The sequence below is a fragment of the Orcinus orca genome, chromosome 3, assembly GCF_937001465.1.
Source record: "Orcinus orca chromosome 3, mOrcOrc1.1, whole genome shotgun sequence".
In the NCBI taxonomy this organism is placed as follows: domain Eukaryota; kingdom Metazoa; phylum Chordata; class Mammalia; order Artiodactyla; family Delphinidae; genus Orcinus; species Orcinus orca.
The window spans coordinates 108384464-108406830 of NC_064561.1; the positions used below are offsets into that span (position 1 = coordinate 108384464).

At 38.0% G+C, this 22367-nt stretch overlaps 1 protein-coding gene across 1 annotated transcript in view; it reads left to right on the plus strand.

The window, feature by feature from the left end:
• The first annotated feature begins 668 nt into the window (after positions 1-668).
• SPATA9 (spermatogenesis associated 9) overlaps positions 669-22367 on the plus strand; it is a 30002-nt gene continuing 8303 nt past the window's right edge. The window contains 3 exon segments of the mRNA XM_049707076.1: positions 669-816; positions 970-1058; positions 13385-13612. Of these exon segments, the coding sequence (XP_049563033.1) occupies positions 756-816; positions 970-1058; positions 13385-13612 (378 nt within the window). The 5' untranslated portion in view covers positions 669-755.

The following is a 22367-nucleotide window of genomic DNA, read 5'->3' on the forward strand; positions in this document are numbered from 1 at the left end:
AAAATAAATTTATTTTAAAAAAATAATAAATAAATAAATAAAATGGGATTTGAGTTAACCAACTCAGCTCATCCACACTAAAATATAACCAGGTAGTCAATCAAGTCTGCATAATATGCAGTTCTTCCCATGTTTGATAAGAGGAAAATAATGGTCATCTGAAGTGGGAGAGTGCTAGAAGAGACAAAGATGAAGAAGAAAAAAAGGTTGAGATTTTAAAGAAGGCAAACCAAAGACTTCACGATTTTGCCTGGGTCTGACCTAGTGATCCTCATTTGGGTGAAGGAAAAACAACCTGTTCAGAAGTCTTTCTGAGTTAACTGCTGGTGTTTCTTTTCCACGTGGCATCAAGTGTGAAGCATTTCTTTTAAAGCGTATGCCAGCTTTTTTCAAAGGGAGCTTTGTTCTCAGGTGATCCAGTAATTGAAGTATCACTGCAGAAATTGGGGCAAAATTTAATTCATATTGCAGAACTCCTTAGTGTGCTTCACTTTCCAATCCCATGTCTCCTCCCCTTGTGCCTCCAAACACACTCTTCCTGCTCACTGCCAGAGTGATTTCAGAGGATTCTGTAACAAGTTCTCAGAGGCCCATTGTGAAGTAACAAAGAATCCCTGCAGTGAGCTGCAGGTTCTGTCCTTGCCTGCGTTCCTGAGTGGAAGGCTGCCATCATCCCTCACTAATGGTAGAGTAGGACAAGCAGTGCCCAGGCCTGTAAGCTTGCCTCGAACTAGGAACCCAAGCAAGAACTCAACATGCCAGTCAAACCTGTTGGGCGGATATGTGGGCAGATGTTGAAGAACTTCTCTGGAAGAAGTATGCACAGTCTTCCTGTAAAGGGGATATGGGTGTGGAAACTGGGAATTAAATCCCCAAGGTGGACCCAGTGTTCCATGATCTTTTAAATTATGTTTAGGGGATTTTTAGTTAAGCTTTTTTGTTTAACCCCCTAACTTCTTTTTGTCTTAGTCGAGGGGATCCAGAAAGCAATCATGGTCCTTAAAGATAAGTTTAAAGATGAATTCCCTACCGTCCTACGATTATCACAGTCTAATCAGGTAATGTGATTTTATAACTTTGAAAGGATTATAAAAAGTATATTGTATTTTTAGTACCAATTATTTAATTTGTGATTTTGAGATCAGTATTTTAAGCTTAGGAAAACATTACTTTCACCTCAGAAAAACACCATTTCAACTCTTACTCATTGCGAGGGGTATATGGAAAACAGAAGGACTGTGGACAAGGAAGTGAGGTAGAAAGATAAATAAAGCTTAAGGAGAGTCACTCTACCATTAGATTGGAAATCTAGAACTTTCTCATAGATACAATTGCAATGTAGTTTACTTAAGATTTGCTTAATATAAAGTCAGAAAAATATCTAGATGTACTTTAAAATCTGTGGCAATTAAGTCAGTGAAAAAACATAATTGATATGTTATAACAATGGAAAGATAAATATGGCATGGGTGTGTGTTTTAATATGGAAAGAAAATAATGATATCAATTTAAACAAAGTACATATGCATATGTTTTAAACATCTGTTGCAAAAAGGTTTTAGATATAATATTGGGAGTGGAAGGAGATAGAGAATCATAAAGACATTTAGTTAGGAAAAAGTAACATCTTGTTTAGGGGACACAGGTAACCTGATTTACTCAAAAGTACACAACTCGTCTTTTTAAAATATTTATTTGGCTAAACCGGGTCTTAGTTGGGGCATGTGGGATCTTTGTTGTGGCATGCAGGATCTTCGTTGTGGCATGCGAGATCTTCATTGTGGCACGTGGGATCTTTAGTTGCAGCATGCAAACTCTTAGTTGTGGCATGTGGGGTCTAGTTTCCTGACCAGGGATCGAACCCGGGCCCCCTTGCATTGGAAGCACAGAGTCTTAGCCACTGGACCACCATGGAAGTCCCAAAAGTACGCAATTCTTAATGGGAAAGTGCTGTTTTAGTCATTTTGGCCACGGTTGGAATAGAATATGTTGTAAAGTTATATGGTACAGTAACAACTTACTTATCCAGAAATCAGACTTTTGGCAATGTCAACATGAGGAACATAGCTAAAACCTGGAAGTAAACAAAAAAGCTCTGTGAGTAACATAGTAATCACAAAGTCTGTATATTTTATTCCAAAGGAGAGGTATTAGAGCTACCTTTAACCATTCATCCAGATAACCAGGCATTAGACACTTAATAAATACTTTGCCTGGAACTGGGAGGAAGGAATACAGAGATTAAACAAGGCAGGGTTCCTTCAGTCAGTGAGCTTAATCTCATGGAGACACAGTCATAAACAAGTAATTGCCATGGAATATGGTAAGAGGCATATACAATTTAGAGGAAGGAATGACTCTACATAGGGTAGTCAGAGAAGACTTCATGGAGGAAAGATGCTTAGACTGGGTCTCAGAGGATGAATAGGGAAAAATATTCCAAAGGAAGCAGTGTCATGCCAAAAAAGTATGAAACATCATAGCACGTTTCCAGAATGTTAAGTAAATTTGAATAAATGGCGTCAGTCTTGGGTCTAGACTTTAGGAATGGGCGATACTGAAATGTAAGTATCTGGATGCACAGTGGTAAGGTGGCATCTAGGTGGTGGCTGGCTAAGTAGGAGAGGATAAGCCTTAAAAACTCTAGAGGGCAAAATGGATTTTGTCATTCCATATCTTAACCTTGGTGTCTAGTTGCTTCCTCTTTTTGTATCCCCCTAGTCTTGGTATAAATTCTTTTGAAACATGAGAGATTTTTCTTGGCTATGCTCTGGGGTATTAAGGAAAGAGATGCTTGGTCTAGGATGTAAAATGGTTAAGGCCAGCACAGTAGTGTCAGTAATTATTGAGAAAACCTCAAGGTAAAGCCAAGGAAGCCTAGGCCTGGAAAGCCCTGTTGTCCTTCCAAGTTGTGATTCTCCCACCATTGCCAACATTAGAGAAACTGGGTTTTATTTAATCGAAGTTGCAACTTTCTTTACAACTTCCTTCATCTCTTCCTACCCTCTGCATAGCCTCGTTATCACTAGAGCCATAAGTATGCTTTATGTGAAATAGATTGATATTCTGATCCCCAAAGAAATCTAAGTTCCTATTTCCAAATCCCTGAAGTCGTTCACTTATAAGAACTATACCCCACCCAAGTGAAGAATATAAACATAAAGTTACTTTATTTCTCATTTTCAAAACACTTACATTGTTCTTTTTCCACCATTTACTTTGAAGAAAGTGTTGCTGAGATTGGCAGGAAACCTGAGTAGTGAGGGGATATTATAACACATTGAAGTTATTTGCTCTTCAAAAATAAATTATCCAGAAAACAATGCTAATACTCTGTTCTTAACTAGATTATTTTTAAAGGTCAGATTAGAAATGTTGCAGATTTTATTATTTCTAGTGTGGTCCATAGTTCCCAAACATACTGAAAAGAATGGTTTTAAGACTACTTAGAGGGCTTTATTAATTGGGTTGTATTTTAAATCTCTAAGTTTTGTGGTTGGCATTTAATTTTATTTATTTAGGAAAAAGCCATATTGCTGGCCTGGAATAATAAAAAAAAAAGATTTAGAGATTTGGTGGGAGTGATGGTGGTGGAATTTTTATAGAGGAATACACTGAGAATACTGGTTATTAAATAGTTCTTCATGGCTAAAGATTTTGAAGGACATTTTTTTTCTGGGGCTGGGGAAAGTTAATTTTAGAATTTTGACTTGAGGTCCTGGTTTCTGAGGTCTTGTACTCTCCACTCCCTCCCTTCCAAGCAGCCCAGACCCCAATACGCTCAGTATCCACATCTTTTAGTAAAAGTGACTTTTTAAGGTTTACACTTGCAAATTGCAAATGATTTCCATATGAGGACTTTAAAATATTAAACTTTTAAATTTGAACGAATGAAAAGATGCATGCTACAATTAGGGAATTAAAATTTTTTAATTCAGATGATCTTTACTTGAATGAGATAAATCTTTTATGGTAAATAGGGTCAATTTTGTGGGTTTTAATTATGAAAGGTGGTTTGTATTTTATTCTGTAATTATCTTGCACTTAACTGTATACTACAAAATTGAGGATTGTAGACAGAGCATAATAGAATCCATGCAAAATTTTGGCCTTTACATATGTAGATACATTTTTCTGAATCCTCTATGCTTTCTTTTTTTCTTTTTAAACATGTGGGACAAAAACTGCTGGTGTTACCAAACCAGGTTTCTTTGTCCGACATGCAGAAAGCCTAATGCTGAGACGCTGAGGTTTGCAGCAGAGAAAGGGTTTATTCAAGAGGCAGCCAAGTGAGGAAACAGGAGAGCAAATCTCTGATCCACCTCCCCAAAGGCAAGGGGCTTGGATTGTTTGTGCATGAAGAGTATAGCGTAGTCAGAGAGGCCCGTGAAGGTGTTTGGAGGCAGGAAAAAGGTGAGGTAATGTCTGCTCTTTGCAGGCATATCTGAGTTACATGCTTCTTCACAGGATGTATGTTCAGAAAATGTGGGTGTTAGCATGATCTGGGGGTGGAACTTTTGGCCCTCAGATGTCAAAAGGTCACCCATTGCACACCTGAGCAGGCTCAGTTGAATGGTCAAGTGGTCTTGACCAGTTTGAACTGGGCAAGATTAGCTCCATGTTTCTGAAGCAGCCATTACTGTAGCGACCCATATGTCAGAGGTGTTATCTGTAGGGGGTGGTTAAAGGAGTCTTGTGATATACAGTATTTGTCTAAGGTATGTGAAGCTTGGAAGGTACGCAATTTGCAGGAACAATTAAGGCAAGTTTGATCAGTGGAGGCAGATTACAAGCATAGGGATTTTTAACAAGACTCTCCCGTATCTGCTGTTCTGTAAGACAAGCTAAAGAATTGCTGTCAGTCGCCAGTTTCTGTTAACCCTATGGGGCACAGGTTCAGAATGAGCTTTTTAACCTTGTGGGGCACGGTTTCACTGGGGATGCACCAGTGATGTCTGGAAATTACTTGTATTGGCATTGGGGTTTCTAAATATAATGAGAGTAGAACTGTAACTAGAGTGTTCTATAATTCAGTTGTATATTTGTCTTTGGTGAGTTGTTTCTTGTGGGACACTATCATTGTGAAAATTCACAGAGCACGTTGTGCACTGAAATCTTTCTGGGTAGTTTCTAATTTAATATTTGTTATATTTTTCCAATATATATCTATGCTAACTTGTTATATTTTTCTGATATTTTTCATTCATTCACTGAAATGAATATATTTATAGAGCACCCATTATGTACGAGACACTATTCTAGGCCCTGGGGAAAGATCAGTGAGCCAGATGGATATAGAACACTGCTGCCGTAAAACTTATGTCCTAAAAAACCCCAAACTTATATCCTAGTCAAATAGAAAACCAATAAACAAGGAAAATAAACTACAGATTATATTAATGGTAGGTCTTAAGGGGAAGAAAGCACATAGCAGAGAAAGGATACGAGGTAGGGGTAGGGATAAGGAGAACAATTGATGGGAAAGGTAAGACCAAGAGAGTCTTAGTGAGAAAGTGATTCTTGAATTAAGACTTAAAGGAAGTATCCACCTCCTAGAGTAATGAAAATAAAAACAAAAATAAACAAATGGGATCTAATTAACACATTATTGACCCAGGGGATTTTTGCAGAAACTAACGCCTGTGGCCGTAATACGTCTCCCGTCAAAAATGTGTTAAACTTAAAAACTTTTGCACAGCAAAGGAAACCATAAACAAAACAAAACCCTCAGACTGGGAGAAAATATTTGCAAATGAAGCAACCGACAAGGGATTAATCTCCAAAATATACAAATAGCTCATGTAGCTCAATATCAAAAAAACAAATAACCCAATCAAAAAAGGGGGGAAGATCTAAATAGACATTTCTCCAAAGATGACATACAGATGGCCAAGAAGCACATGGAAAGATGTTCAGCATCGCTAATTATTAGAAAAACACAAGTGAAAACTACAATGAGGTATCACCTCACACCAGTCAAAAAAATCTACAAACAACAAATGCTGGAGAGGGTGTGGAGAAAGGGGAACCCTCCTACAGTGTTGGTGGGAATGTAAACTGGTGCAGCCACTATGGAGAACAGTATGGAGGTTCCTTTAAAAACAAAAAATAGAACTACCATATGACCCAGCAATCCCACTCCTGGGCATATACCCAGAGAAAATCATAATACAAAAAGATACATGCACCCCAGTGTTCATTGCAGCACTATCTACAATAGCCAGGACATGAAAGCAACCTATGTCCATCAACAGAGGAATGGATAAAGAAGATGTGATACATATATACCACATGGAATATTACTTAGCAATAAAAAAGAACAAAATAATGCCATCTGCAGCAACATGGATGGACGTAGAGATTGTCATACTGAGTGAAGTAAGTCAGACACAGAAAGACAAATATATGATATTGCTTATATGTGGAATCTAAAATAAAGGGGGAGTACAATTGAACTTACTTACAAAAATAGAAGTAGAGTCATGGATATAGAAAACAAACTTATGGTTTCCAGGGGATAAGGGAGGGAGGAGGGATAAATTGTGAGATTGGGACTGACATATACACACTACTAAATATAAAATAGATAACTAATAGGAACCTACTGTATAGCACAGGGAACTCTACTCAATACTTTGTAATGGCCTATATGGAACAAGAATCTAAAAAAAAAAAAAGAGTGGATATATGTATATGTATAACTGATTCACTTTGTACACCTGAAACTAATACATTATAAATCAACTATATTCCAATAAAAATTTAAAAAAGAAAAAGACTTGAAGGAAGTGAGGGAGCAAACCTTGGCGTCCTTGAGAATCAAATGGCATAGTTAGTTCAAAGTCCCTAAGATGGGAGTATACCTAACAAGTTCAATAAATAATGAAGGAGGAAAAGGGAGAGAAAAAGACTGTGAGGCCAGGGAGGTAAAGAAGAGGCAGCCTTTGTAGGACCTTGTAGACCATTGTATGTACTTTGGCTTTTACACTGAGTGCACCAGGAGGCCACTGAAGTGGTTGAGCAGAAAAGCAAGATCTGATGTGATCTAATTTTTAATTGTGTCTCTTTGGCTGATGTGTTGAGGAACAGAATGAAAGTAGGGAGGCCATTGATGAGGCTAATTTTCAAGTCTGGAGATGAGATGACAGTGGTATATAAATAAAGTGGACTGAGTGTTGGTACTGGGGCTAGTGAGGAGTGGTCAAATTCTGGGACTATTCAGCGAAAGAACTGAATAAGATTTGCTGACAGGCTGGTTTTATAGATGTACAGTAGTAAAAAGCTGATGTTACTAGAAATTGGAGTTCAGCATTAAAACTGCTGATGATAGAAAAATGGGCATGGCTCTGGAAAAAAGAAAAGTAATGGGGAAAGCAGGATATATATTCAAAGAATGGAGCTCAAATAGAGAAATATGGAGCAGGATTCTTGAATAAATCTGATTAAATGATGCTAAGTTTGTTTTGGCAAATGGTCTTTAAGTACCTTTGTTTATCTCTGAGGTGTTGGTGGTGGTTGGGAGTTGGACTTTCTTTTCTGACATTTGCTGATATGCTCAGATGATGAACATATGACAAAAAAATATCATCTGAATTTGCACACTTTGCCACTGACTCCAGGATGTTTAGGCCAAGGGTCAAAAAATTAAAAAGGGAAAAAGAAGGAAATGAGGACTTCTTAATTTCAGTTCAACATTTAAATTTACACATATGGTTTGGTAGGAAAATACACAGCATAGAGAGTAGACGAAAAGGAAAAGCTGGTACCTCAGAGGGGAAAAACCTTTTACTTAAAAATTTTCTGTTAGAGCTAATTTAAAAAAATAACTCATTGAAAGTAAGAGTGAATTGGAACCATCATCATAAACTGGTGACTGTTTATTTAAAAAAGAAGAACGTCTCCTTCTGCATCTTAAGGAATGTAAGTAGCCTTTCCCTGCTGTCACCTTTGTATTCCCAGAGCCACGAAGAACCATTGACCATGCACCCCCAAGCCCAGATTTGGTTTCTAATATACTATTCTTCTTAAAAGCAATAATGGTCTTCTTGGGAACAAATTTATTTCATGTTTTGTGGCAGGGAAAATAAAAGGGGTCAGAAACATATTTTGTTGTTAGAAATAATTCTTTCAGTTATCTAGGAAAGTATCAAAAAAGGAAGGCATTTTAAAAGGGAAATGCAGTCGTCATATTGTAACCATTTAAGCATTAAAGGGAAACAAAAATATTAATTAGGAACAAGTTGAGTCTGTTGGAAAAAGCCATAAACTCACGAGGATACTAAAATGAGAAAGATAACACAAAATGCGCTAAAGCATTATTATAATGCATTCGAATTTTTTAAAATATTGTCTATAATAAATGCTGTATTTTGGTGAACACATTATATGAACCTTGCAGGAAAATTTTTATTAATAGATTATTTATTACAAATAGGCTTATTTTTCTACAGAGATAAAAATTTAGAATTTCTGAAAGAGAGGAAAGTTGAATGGATCAATCTAGTATAATGTTTGGGGGAATGCATCAATACTGGTTAATAGAAATACCTGTGTAAAGTCAGTGAATCCAGGCCAGCACGTACAGATCACTAAGATTTTGTGAAGGAACTCACAAAATCAGAAGAGGGAAACTACAGAATGTTGTTTTGCAACTGAAGAAATGAAGGGTCCATAAAACACTGAATGACCACATAGACAAGGTTTCACTAAAGGTGGAACTGCACACATCCAACTCCTGTTTGCCCTGGCAATGTGGTCCTCACCTCTGGTTACAAATTATAATGAGAGAAAACACAGTACTGTCGGCCCTTGGTATCCAGGGATTCAACCAACCTGTGATTGAAAAAAATTCCAGAAAGTTCCAAAAAGCAAAACTTAAGTTTGTTGATTTACATAGCACTTACATTGTATGAGAGTTTATAAGTAATCTAGAGATGATTTAAAGTATAAAGGAGGATATGCATAGGCTATACGCAAATACTATGCCATTTTATATAAAGAACTTAAGCATCCACGGATTTTGGTATCTTCAGGGGTTCTGGAACTAACTAATCCACATGGGATGCCTAGGGACAACTGTAAATTGTAATCAGAGGTAAAACCAAACTGATTCCAGCTGCTCCACCTTGAGGAGGAGTTAGGAGGAAGAGTCAGTGCAGCAAAGCATAACGTCACAAGAGAAATTGAATCTGTATGTGCAGGAACTTTGGATACTGCAGACAATGTGGTTTCTCTTCAAGGTGTGCATGCAACCAGCTTAGATAATATCAAGTGATTGCACCTGTGTGTTCTTTTCACTTGTTCTACCTACCATGTAACTGCTTGTAAGGATTGCTGTGCTCTAAAGTGGCTTGAAATTATAGCAACTGTAGCAGCCCACAACTTAGTCCATCCTCTACTGTTCTACTGACGAGGAGGGTTGAGACCACAGGTGGGCTACTGGGACATTTTTGCTAAAGTTAATAGATTAAGCCATGGTAGGACACCAGGTGTTGCAGAAGTACATCTTCATTGACAGGCTAGAACAGCTTTTGGTTATCTCCACTGACAAATGCTGAAGAGTAAGAGAAGTACTGAACTTTGATGACAAAAACAGCACTAATAAAATTATGACTTCAGGATAAAAGTTGAGGCATTTAAAATAAATATACAGCATGTTAGCTCTTAACCAAATATATGATGCTTATTGTAGACAAAAAAATCCAAAATATGTTTTGCACTTATATATTTGTACTCAATAATTAAATGAGATTCAAAGTTGTTTCTTTGTGTTATTAACCAACTCTTTCCCCCAAGTTATGTACTGAAAAGCCAGAATAGCTCATAAAATTACTTAAATGAATAATGGAAATTATACTTGTCTGTTGCCTGGAATGCAGTCTAACCTGTGGTTCACTTTCTGCTAGAACAGAGAGAGAACTACATGTCCTGTGTTTTAGAAATGCCAGAAATTTTTCCTGTCAGAGTGCTCATAGAAGATTTGAAGTTTTCAGAACTACAAGTTTTGTAAGCTTGTGGATTAGTATATAGGGTTTTTGTTTCATTTTTCTTTAAACAGTACAATGCATTGTGTATATATGCTATATTTTAACATTAAAAAATTTAAAGTAAATTGTACATTATGATTATGTATATATGCTATATTTTATATACGAGGCTGTCCACTCTCACCACTTTTATTCAATGTAGTTTTGGAAGTCCTAGCCACAGCTACCAGAGAAGGAAAAAAAATCAAAGGAATCCAAATTGGAAAGGAAGAACTAAAACTGTCACTGTTTGCAGATGACATGATACTGTACATAGAAAATCCTAAAGACGCCACCAGAAAACTACTAGAGCTCATCAATGAATTTGGTAAAGTTGCAGGATACAAAAGTAATATTTAAAAATCTGTTGCATTTCTATACACTAACAACAGACTATCAGAAAGAGAAGTTAAGGAAACAATCCCATTTACCATTGCATCAAAAAGAATAAAATACCTAGGAATAAACCTACCTGTGGAGGCAAAAGACCTGTACATGGAAAACTATAAGACACTAATGAAAGAAATTGAAGACACACAAACAGATGGAGAGATATACCATATTCTTGGATTGGAAGAATTAGTATTGTTAAAATGACCATACCACCCAAGGCAATCTGCAGATTCAGTGCAATGCATATCAAAGTATCAATGGCATTTTTCACAGAACTAGAACAAATAATTTTAAAATTTATATGGAAACACAGAAGACCCCAAATAGCCAAAGCAATCTTGAGAAAGAAGAACAGACTGGAGGAATCAGGCTCCTGGACTTCAGATTATACTACAAAGCTATACTAATCAAAACAGTATGGTACTGGCACAAAAACAGACACATTGGTCAATAGAATGGAATAGAGAGCCCAGAAATAAACCCACACACTTATGGTTAATTAATCTGTGACAAAGGAGGCAAGAATATACAATGGAGAAAAGGCAGTCTCTTCAATAAGCTGTGCTGGGAAAACTGAACAGCTACTTGTAAAAGAATTAAATTAGAATGTTCTCTAGCACCACATACAAAAATAAACTCAGAATGGATTAAAGACCTAAATGTAAGACTGGATACTATAAAATTCCTGGAGGAAAACATAGGCAGAACACTCTTTGACATAAATAGCAGCAATATTTTTTTTTGATCCATCTCCTAAAAAGCAAAAATAAACAAATGGGACCTAATTAAACTTAAAATCTTTTGCACAGCAAAGGAAACCATTGACTAAACAAAAAGACAACCTACTGAATGGGAGAAGATATTTGCAAATGATATGACTGGTAAGGGGTAATGTCCAACATATATAAACAGCTCATACAACTCAACATTTAAAAATCCAACAACCTGCTTAAAAAATTGGCAGAAGAACTGAACAGACATTTTTCTAAAGAGGAAATGCAGATTGCCAACAGGCACATGAAAAGATGCTCAACATTGCTAATCATCAGGGAAATGCAAATCAGAACCACAATGAGATATCATATCACACCTGTCAGAATGGCTATCATCAAAAAGAACACAAATAAATGTTAGTGAGGGTGTGGAGAAAAAGGAACCCTCCTACACTGTGGTTGGGAATGTAAATTGGTGTAGCCACTATGGAAAACAGTATGGAGATTTCTCAAAGAAAACTAAAAATAAAACTATCATATGACCCAGCAATCAGACTCCTGTGTATATATCCAAAAAATCAAAAACACCAATTCGAAAAGATACATGCACCCCAATGTTCATAGCAACATTATTTACAATTGCCAAGATATGGAAGCAACCTAAGTGTCCATCGACAGATGAATGGATAAAGAAGATGTGGTGTATATATACAATAGAATATTAGCCATAAAAAAGAATGAAATTTTGCAATTTGCAGCAAAATGGGTGGACTTGTAGGGCATTAAAATGAAATAAGTCAGACAGAGAAAGACAAATACTGTATGTTATCACTTATATGTGGAATCTAAAAAATACAACAAACTAGTGAATAAAACAAAAAAGAAGCAGACTCATAGATATAGAGAACGACCTAGTGGTTACCAGTGGGGAGAGGGAAGGGGGGGTAACATAAGGTTAGGGGATTGGAAAAAGGGGGTTATTATGGGATTATATGAAATCATGTATGTTAAACTTATGAAAATTGTAAAGCACTGTAGAATTTAAAGAACTTTTCATTCAATTAAAAAAAAACAGATGTCTCAAGTTAATGAATTTAGCACTTTTCTATGTATGGGAAGAAGCAAGAGTCTGGGATCGTTAAAATCATTCCTTTGATATGCACCTTAACTAATAAAAATTTTTTTAAGTAAATTGTACATTATGTATTATGTATATATGCTATATTTTATCATTTAAAAATTTTAAAGTAAGCTGGGAAACTATTTGTAACAGTTTTGAATAAGAATTATTATTTGAACAATTCAAACACTGAATGATATTTGAATACGAATTGTTTACTTTTGGGACTTCCCTGGTGGTGCAGTGGTTAAGGCTCTGAGCTCCCAGTGCAGGGGGCCAGGGTTTGATCCCTGGTCAGGGAACTAGATCCCACATTCATGCTGCAGCTAAGAGTTCACATGCCACAACTAAGGAGCCCATGTGCCTCAACTGAGGAGCCAGAGAGCTGCAACTAAGGAGCCTGTGAGCCACAACTAAGGAGCCCATGTGCCACAACTAAGGAGCCCACCTGCACAACTAAGATCCAGTGCAACCAAATAAATAAATATTTTTTTAAAAGATTGTTTACTTTTGAAAGAGCTCTTTTAAAAAAAATCAATGCAAAAAACAGATAAATCCAGAGAGAAAAATGAAAAATTTATATCTTTAGGCTACTAACTTAACTCTGGATATTTATCCTAAGGAAAAAATCGTATATTCATATAAATATTTAAATACCTGGGGTGGGGCCAATGAACTGTAAGGAGGGTGGGAGATAATTATTGGACACTTAGTATCAGGCACAGTGTACAGTTATGTGGTACTTGTCTCTGCCTGAAGTAGATTTTAAAAATGCACTGGAAACAAATGGGTGGTTGCTGGTAGGGTGAGGGGGAATGGAGGGAGGGAGCAGTGTGAGTGAAACAGGTGAAGGGGATTAAGAGGTACAAATCTCCAGTTCTATAATAAGTAATGGGAATGCAATATACAGCATAAGGAAGATGATCAATAATATTGTAATAACTTTGTATGGAGACAGATGGTTACTAGACTTGTGATATTCATTTCATACTGTTTGCAAATGTCAAATTATATAGTATACCTGAGACTAACAATACTGTACATCAACTATATTTCAAATAAAAAATTTTGAATAAATAAATACTGCACTGGAGAATCACACATCAGTCACTTTTCAAAGGCTTATTTTCCAGAAAAGAGAACCCGTGCAAAAAACATCCAAAATCAGAATGGCTGTTGCTTTAGCCAAGATCAACCGAGGAACATTAATTTGAGGATTAAACAGCATATCCAGATCCTCCAAATCAGTTGCCAGACTTCTGCAGCCTCAGCTTGCTTGCAGACTTTTAGAGTTAAGGGACGTATCTCATCGTCTGCTCAAGGAAGTTAATGCACCAAAGCAACCCCTATATAACATGCAGGTAAGTAAATATTGCATTTGCACAGGCTATGGATCTTTTTTTAGGAAGTATTTTGAAACTGTAAGATTTGGAAAATGAAAATGTAGCACATTTGGTTGTCCTAGATGTAAAACAAGAATGGTTGGATAAGAGAAATAAATAGATGGGCCTTTTTTCAGTATAGTATATTCTCTTGTTTAAATAAATGTGAAGAAGGAAGTAATGCAGACTTTTTTCTCCCTTGTTATTTGATTGAACTAAATGAAACTATCAATTTCAAATGGTTCAACCTAAATATAAGCATGCAAATTACCACCTATGTCAAATCTGAAAGAAATTCTACAACAAGCCTTAAAAATGATTGTGCTTTGTGTCCTTTTCCCCATAACCTTGTTATGTTTCCAAGATAATCTTTGGCATAACATATTGAGTATATTTAGCTATAAACTCATTTCGATAGACCTGTCAGTGTCCAGGTCTATTTCAAATATGTCTTCTATGTTGTTTTATTGAGGTCCTATTATATTTTGTCAAAGTTTTTCAGGACCAGTTTCTTTTTTTCTGAACTTTATGGCACAGAACTCTGGGTTTTTCAATCTGGGCATTATTCAAAGCATTCCTTTGTTGAAGGGAGAGTTAAGCCAGAAAGGAGATGTATTAGTTCTTGTACTCGAACAAACCAGAGTTGAGAACGTTTCAGGCATAGCTGGATATAGGTACTCAAATGATACCTTCAGGATCCTGTTTCTCTCTTTTACTGATCTCTTGGCTCTGCTATCTCTGTGTTGACTCCATTCATAGACTGACTTTCCCCTCGTGGTCACAAGATGATTTGCAATTGTTCCCAGGCTACATCCTTCCAGGTTCAATTACAGCGGAAAAGAATGAGTCCTTGACCCAGCATTCTGGCCAAGTCCTGAGGTTCACTCTAAGAGAATGGCTTACCTCTAAACCAGGGAAATGGGGGTGCATTGATTGGCCTAGGACTTGATTACCTGCTTCATTTCTAGAGTAGGGGTTGGAGCCCCATCCAGACAACATGACTTAAGAATGGGGAAAGGATGAGTCCTCAAACAAAAATCTGTGTTGTTTTAAGAATATGAGAAAATAGATGATGGGTCGCTAAAATAAATGAAATATTCAGTATATAGGAATCTGTTTTTAATCAAAGATTTTGACATTTCCAGAAATCATCAGATATTTCAATTATGAGTTGCCTGAGACAACATTTATAAAAGGCACCTTTATAATACCTGATGTTTGAGAAAGTAAAAAATGGTTTCTGTTTGTTAACCATTGGATTTCTGAGCACTATTAAGGCTTATTCCTGTATCTTTAGATCATCAAAAAGAAACATAGATGAACTGTATTATTTTTAAATTCCCAATGAAATGTCTTTCTGAATCTAATGTTTTGCCTTGCTGTTTCTTTCCTTGCATTGTTAGACCCATAGTTTTCATAGAGAGTTGATGTAAGAAGTGTCCTTTGAAGAATATTTCTGTATTTATTATGAACTTATGTTTAAAGACACTGTCCATTATTGTTATTCAGAGTCTTTCTTTTTTCTCCTCTTTGCTAAGTTAAAACTGTGAAGGAGCTGAGATTTTACACTATTTATGAGCTAACAAGTTAGTTTGACACAGTTATAGAAATACACAGGCACACACACTGACAGAAGAGACAAGCAAAAGCAGCAGCCAGAGCAGTAGCTTGTGTCAGTTCCCACAGGGCAATGTGGTGACAGCCAGATGTTAACTATGCGTGTAGTAAGTTGCATTGCAGGAGAGGAACCTTGAAATCAGGAGACTCATCTTTTTATAGGGATCCTGGCACATCTTCCCAGCATCCGAGAGAGAAGCTGGGCGGGGGGGGAGGGAGAGGGGGGGAGAGAGAGAGAGAGAGAGAGAAGAGAGGAGAGAGAGAGAGAGAGAGGAGAGAGAGAGAGAGAAACAAATGTTTCTGGAGGGTAAGGAGGTTTTATCTTTAGTGCCCTGTGACATATCTTGGGAAGTACATCTCTAGATCTCTCCAAAGGAATATACTTTCTCTAGCTTACAAAGCTGTTTGCTATTCATCCATATCAGAAGGCCCAATCTGCACAGCTGGGGGTCCCCAGCCCAGTTGGGAACTGGGCTGCACAGCAGGAGGTGAGCGGCGGGTGAGCAAGCGAAGCCTCATCTGTATTTACAGCCGCTCCCCATCACTCGCATTACCACCTGAGCTCTGCCTCCTGTCAGATCAGTGGCGGCATTAGATTCTCATAGGAGCGTGAACCCTACTGTGGACTGCGCATACGAGGGATTTAAGTTGCGTGCTCCTTATGAGAATCTAATGCCTGATGATCTGAGGTGGAGCTGAGGAGGTGTTGCCAGTGCTGGCAGTGGCTGCAAATAACAGATTATCATTAGCAGAGAGGTTTGACTGCACAGAGACCATAATAAATCAGTTGCTTGTTGACTCATTTCAAAACCCTATCAATGGGGCTTCCCTGGTGGCGCAGTGGTTAAGAATCTGCCTGCCAATGCAGGGGCACAGGTTCGAGCCCTGGTCCAGGAAGATGCCACATGCCGCGGAGCAACTAAGTCCGCGAGCCACAACTACGGAAGCCTGTGCACCTAGAGCCTGTGCTCCACAGCAAGAAAAGCCACCACAGTGAGAAGCCTGCACACTGCAATGAAGAGTAGCCCCTGCTCACCACAACTAGAGAAAGCCCGAGTGCAGCAATGAAGACGCAACGCAGCAAAAAATAAAATAAATAAATTAAACAAACCAAAAACCCTATCAGTGAGTGGCAAGTGAAAACAAGCTCAGGGCTCCCACTGATTCTGCATTGTGGTGAGTTGTATAATTATTTCATTATATATTACAATGTAATAATAATAGAAATAAAGTGCACAATAAATGTAATGCACTTGAATCATCCGGAAACCATCGGCACCCACCCCTGGTCCATGGAAAAACTGTCTTCCACGAAACCAGTCCCTGGTGCCAAAAAGGTTGGGGACTGCTGCTGTACAGGAATGAGAGATATCTATGGAGAATTGTCTCACAATACTCATGAAAGTTCAGTGGCAGGATGATAATCTCCCTTTCCAGTGGAGTCTGTTTCCTTCTATCCAATAATGAGAACTAAAAAACACAATGTGCTTGCCTTTTGCCTTGCCTGACAGTGAGTTTCCACAGGTGAAGTTAGAGCTCACTTGTGATAACTTATTCCGGAAATGAGATGAAGGAACCAGGTTGAGGGACTAAGTGATTTGTCCAGGGTCCATATACTGTCTCTTTTGACATCAATACAGAATCAACACCTATGAAATATCTTCTCCTTTGCTCTTGTTCTAATTGTCTTAGGAGCTAGCTTTAAATTTTTAAATTCTTATCAATAAAATATTTCAAAATATATAAAAAATAGTTTATCAGAAGTCCCACCCAAATTTAAACTGGTAGTAATATTTTGCCATATTGCCTTTAGATATCTGTTTTATAAAAAGAAATATAATTAACCATGCTCCGATCCCTTCCTTTTTTTGTCTACCAAAGGTAATCATTATCCTGAAGTTGATGTAAGCATTTTCATGCATGTTTTATATTTTAACTACATTTGTATACATCTATCATCCTATGCATATTTAAAATTTATATAAATGATATGATACTGTACTTACTCTTCTGAAACTTCCTTTTTCACTCAACATTTTTGATATATATAGCTATGGTTCTATGGTTTATTACTTTAACTTCTTTGTGGTATTCCATTATAAGAAAAAGTAATCCACAGTTTATCTGTTACTGAACAGATGGACAATTTAGTTTCCAAAGTTTTTGTATTACAAACAGTGCTTCACTGAACACTCTTGTAAATGACTCCTCGTCCATATGTATGAGACATTTCTCCAGGTATATATCTACAAGGGGGATTGCTGGGTCATGAGGGATACACATCTTCAGTTTGTTTTTTTTTGCGGTACGCGGGCCTCTCACTGTGTGGCCTCTCTCGTTGCAGAGCACAGGCTCCAGACGCGCAGGCTCAGCGGCCATGGCTCACGGGCCTAGCCGCTCCGCGGCATGTGGGATCTTCCCGGTCTGGGGCACGAACCTGTGTCCTCTGCATCGGCAGGCGGACTCTCAACCACTGCGCCATCAGGGAAGCCCCACATCTTCAGTTTTATTAGCTGTTGTCAAAATGCTTTTTGGAATGGGTACATATTCTTGGGAGCCTTTGCGATTTTTGAATTTGAGGATAATTTCAATTCTGGAAAACTCTTAGCCATTATTTCTTCAAGTATTGCCTCTTTCTCATTTTATCTAATCTCATCTGCTGGAATGCCTACTAAACATACTTTGGACCTTCTCATTTTATTCTTTATGTCCATTACCTTCTTCATATTTTCCTTTTCTTTATCTCTTTTTGATACATCCTGAATAACTTCCTCTGATCTGTCTTCCAGTTAACCAACTCTCTCCAGCTGTATCTAATATGCTCTTTTACTTATTAAATGTATTTTAAATTTCAAACATTATATTATCTCTAGAAATTCTATTTGGTGTTTTCCCCCAAATTTCCACTTATTTCAAAGTGTCCTTTCATAGGTTTATTTCTTTTTAAAAATCTATTTTAAAAATACTTATTTATGGTCTTTTAAAATATTATTCTTTGAGATTTTGGGGGGATGCTAATCTTTCTGACTATTGTGATCTATATTGTGTCTTCTCATCATTTCTTTGTTTTTGTTTTGTTTTAAAGTTTTTCTCCAATAAGGATTTTTAAAAAATAGAAATCCCTTCTGGCCTTGGTAGTAGAACTGTTCCTCTAGAGGATTTTGCTTGTGCTCTGGAGATATCAGTCCCTGGTGGAGACCAGCTTCCTCACCTTCTTTTTGGACTGGTGGGTGCAGTTTTTCTATTCCCCCTTTCACTGAGATTGCAGCTCTGCAAAGGCCTGATCCTCACCTCATGTGCATCCAAGTCTCATCTCCAGGATCTTTATTAAAACTCAAGCCCCCAGCCATTATTTCAGGATCCAGTAGCAACCCCAGTGTTCCTGGGACATAATCTCCCACGCTTACTGCTTGGCTTTTAGTTCCCTCTTCTTTCCTGGCATAGGAGGACTTCTTCCTTCCTTCCTCTCCCCTCCCTCCCTCCCTCCCTTCTTTCTTTCCTTCCACTTTTTGTGAACTCAGTCTTGTATTAAATTTTTGGAGTTTGATTTTATATAGAATTTCTAGATTTTTTTATGTGAGAGGTTCCCCACTAGCTCAGTCTGCCACGTTACTGGAACTAGATGTCCTTCAGCTTTACTTCTTAATATCTTTTACAAGTTATAAGATGGTTAAATTTCTTCTTGGAAGTAAATGAGGTGTAATTCTACTTTTTCATTCACTTGGTAAACATTATTTTTATTGAAAACCTGACATATAAAATCAAGAGTTTAGGTACTAGGGATTCATAGATGTCCCATGGACTCTAGGGATGATAGGCAAGTAAGCAATGTCAGTAGAGTGTACTGAGTGCATGATTAAAGTGTGCAAAGTGTACTATGGAAGCATCAACAAGGAGCGTATAATTCCTAAGTGTAATCAGTGTAGTGTTTCTAGAAGATGATACTGGATCTGAGACTTGAAGGAAGGGAAATTAGCCCAGTGGAGAAGTAGGAGAATCATTCAAGGAAGCGAACAGTGTATATTAAGAAGCTGAGGCAAGAGAGAGCATGACTTATGTAGGAAATGTAAGTAGTTCCATATGGCTGAAGTGTGATAAGTGGGAACAGTCCCAAGTCAGAGCTTCTGGGGTCCTTGAGGGTTAGGAGTGAGGAAGAAGCTTTTCTTGGGTAATATGTATTAGCTGGTTGGAGATTCAGGATTGCCACTGAAAGGAACCTAAGTTGTAGCAAGGAAGAAAACAAAATAGCTCAAATGTAAAGTCTCAGTGAGGAAAGATACAGAAGTATGAATAGTGAAGATAATGGCCTGGAGAATTAAAAGAACAACAGAGTAATATATGAGGTGTGGTGGAGGTCAGTGAATTGGTCTGTGAATGGAATGTATCCATGGTGCCAGAGTGTGCTGAGAGGTAAGTGGCACAGCACAGAGTTCAGCTTACCTGGAGTAGATTCCAGCATGAATTACTTCAAGAATTGTCAGGCTGGGGCTTCCCTGGTGGTGCAGTGGTTGAGAATCCGCCTGCCAATGCAGGGGACACCGGTTCAATCCCTGGTCCGGGAAGATCCCACATGCCGCAGAGCAACTAAGCCCGTGTGCCACAACTACTGAGCCTGCGTGCCACAATTACTGAAGCCTGCGTGCCTAGAGTCCGTGCTCTTCAACGAGAGAAGCTACCGCGATGAGAAGCCTGCGCACCGCAAAGAAGAGTAGCCCCCGCTCACTGCAACTAGAGAAAGCCTGCGCACAGCAACAAAGACCCAGCGCAGCCAAAAATAAATAAATAAAATTTAAAAATTAAAAAAAAAAAAAAGAATTGTCAGGCTGCCTGTGTCAAGATGGAACTTTGTGGCGTGTAGAAATACAAGGAGTGAAATATGGAATTACTATGCCAGGGGATATGCTTTGTGGCTGCATGGAGGGCATCACTTTAGAAAGGTAAGCAGCCTAATTAACCTATCAGAAGCAAAGTTTTAAAGATCCTCTTCATGTGCTCTGTCTCATCACTGATCTGAGGATGATGAATGATGGAAAGATGCATTTCTACCTTAAACAGTTCTACCAGAACTCTGCTGGCTATCATGTAGCTTGGAATGCCAGTCAGGCAGATTACTTCCCTCAAGAACTCGAAATAGAGGAGCATTGTCATTACTGCCTGTAACTAGGTAGTGTTTCAGCTTTTTGGTGTGGTCTGAGATGTAGCATATGGTGATGGTCTCGTCAAGATAATTAGAGTATAGACGCTGTCACAGGAGCTCTCTTGACAATCTATCCAGGCCTTTTGGTTGCATGCTCAGCTGTAGAGCATGTACTGTGTATCTTAGCATATTTAATGATATTGTGCCAAATATGAACTACCCAAAGACCCAACCAATATAAGTGACCTGAAGAGATTCCAGTGGCTTGTGACATGAGCACAGAGAGTTGGGGTCAGGGCTGTCCAACTGGCCGCCTTGTTAAAAGAGGCTTTCTTTGCACCTGGCTATATGGGTGCTGAGTCAGGTTGCTCCTCAAACCTTTCCCCATTCTGCTGGGCTGAGATTATAGTAGTATACCTGCCTCTTCTACAAGGGGCCTTAGAAATGGAAAACTGAGAAGTTCCTGGTGATTTTTAAGATCCCCAGCAGCAGTACTTACAGAATGCTGCATCTGCTTAGCCTTGTAAGCTGCCTGGCTGAGCGAAGCTTGCAGCCTAGGCTTCAGTGACCTAGATAATTGCTTTGAATGCTGACTTCAGCCAAGACACGTCAGCTCCCAGACATAGTCGTTGACTTTGGCAGCCCAACGCAGGGCCACAGGACCAGGAGCTCTTTCTGTGATAGAATCTTCCTTATAGTGGCATTAGAGATGTCTATTTCTACTTTGTACAGACCCTGTGGAGTGGCATAGGCAAGAGATGGGCAAAGTAAAGAAAACTCTTAGCCTCAAAAGTGCGTGTGCCGTAAGTGGATCCCAGTGAACTTGTGCTCCCTTTTTCAGGATGAAGGTCAGAGGCTTATCTAAGTAAAGTTTCTTCCTCACCCCCACCCTCCAAGGTAGACTCCAGTTTGGGGTTTAAACTGGAAACCTCACAAATATCAGGAACTTCTGTAGCTCCTTGATGGGCTTGCCATGAGGCTATCTTGGGTGGTATAATTCAAGACCTGGGAACAAAGGACAATTCCTAGAAAGTAGAAGTCTTGGAATCTTGAAGACGTACTTTTGCAGGTTGGCCAAGAGGTTGGGACATTTGAGCTTTTATAGGACCACTTGATTAAGAGCTCATTCAACAGCACTGCTCCACAGGATGTTAATACTGGGGTAAATAAAGTCAGATAGCTTTCTTTTCTGTGGACTGCTAGGAGTATTTCCTGTCTTCACAAGTATTGTGGGTTGCTAAGCAAAGACATGATCATGTAGCTCTCCCAAACCTATAGGAAACACTATTTTCTGAACCTATAAAAGCAGTCAGTGCTTCTTCCAACACTTATTTGTGAATCACTGTTAGAGTTTTTTCCCCTATAACTCCCTTGATATCTCTCATCAAGATGGTTTTGGACAACATAAATTAAGTTGGACCTGGTAATACTCCAACCTGCAGGTTATCTGTAAGTGGGTCTCTATTTTCTAAACAGCTTATAGTTTTCTTTTTTGTGATTTATCTCATTATTAGTGAAAATAAGATGAATATAGATATTTCTTTTATGAGACAAGGTAGTCAGAATTATGTGGGAGAAGTGGAACATGAAATAATGTGGGAGAAATTTAGTTAAAGATTGAAATATCCATGTATCTTATATGTTAATATTTCCAAATTCAAAAAAGAAATATATGGGTATAATGATATCAAGATACTTTTAACTTAAAATGCAAATAAAATTCATGTAATTATGAGGTTAAGATAAAAATTTTTGAAATAGGCCAAGACAATCTAGACAAAGCCTTCCATTTTCCAAATTTCTCCTGTTTATCTCAGTTTTACCATACACTGTTCCTGCTCATAGCAAACCAAAATGAAACAGTGTGGTTTATAATGTGAAAAACATGTATTGCAAGTGAGTCATAAAATGGAAAAATGGCTACTTAGCCAGTAGCCACATAAATTTTGGAGGAAATATATTTTCTACAGGGCTGATTTA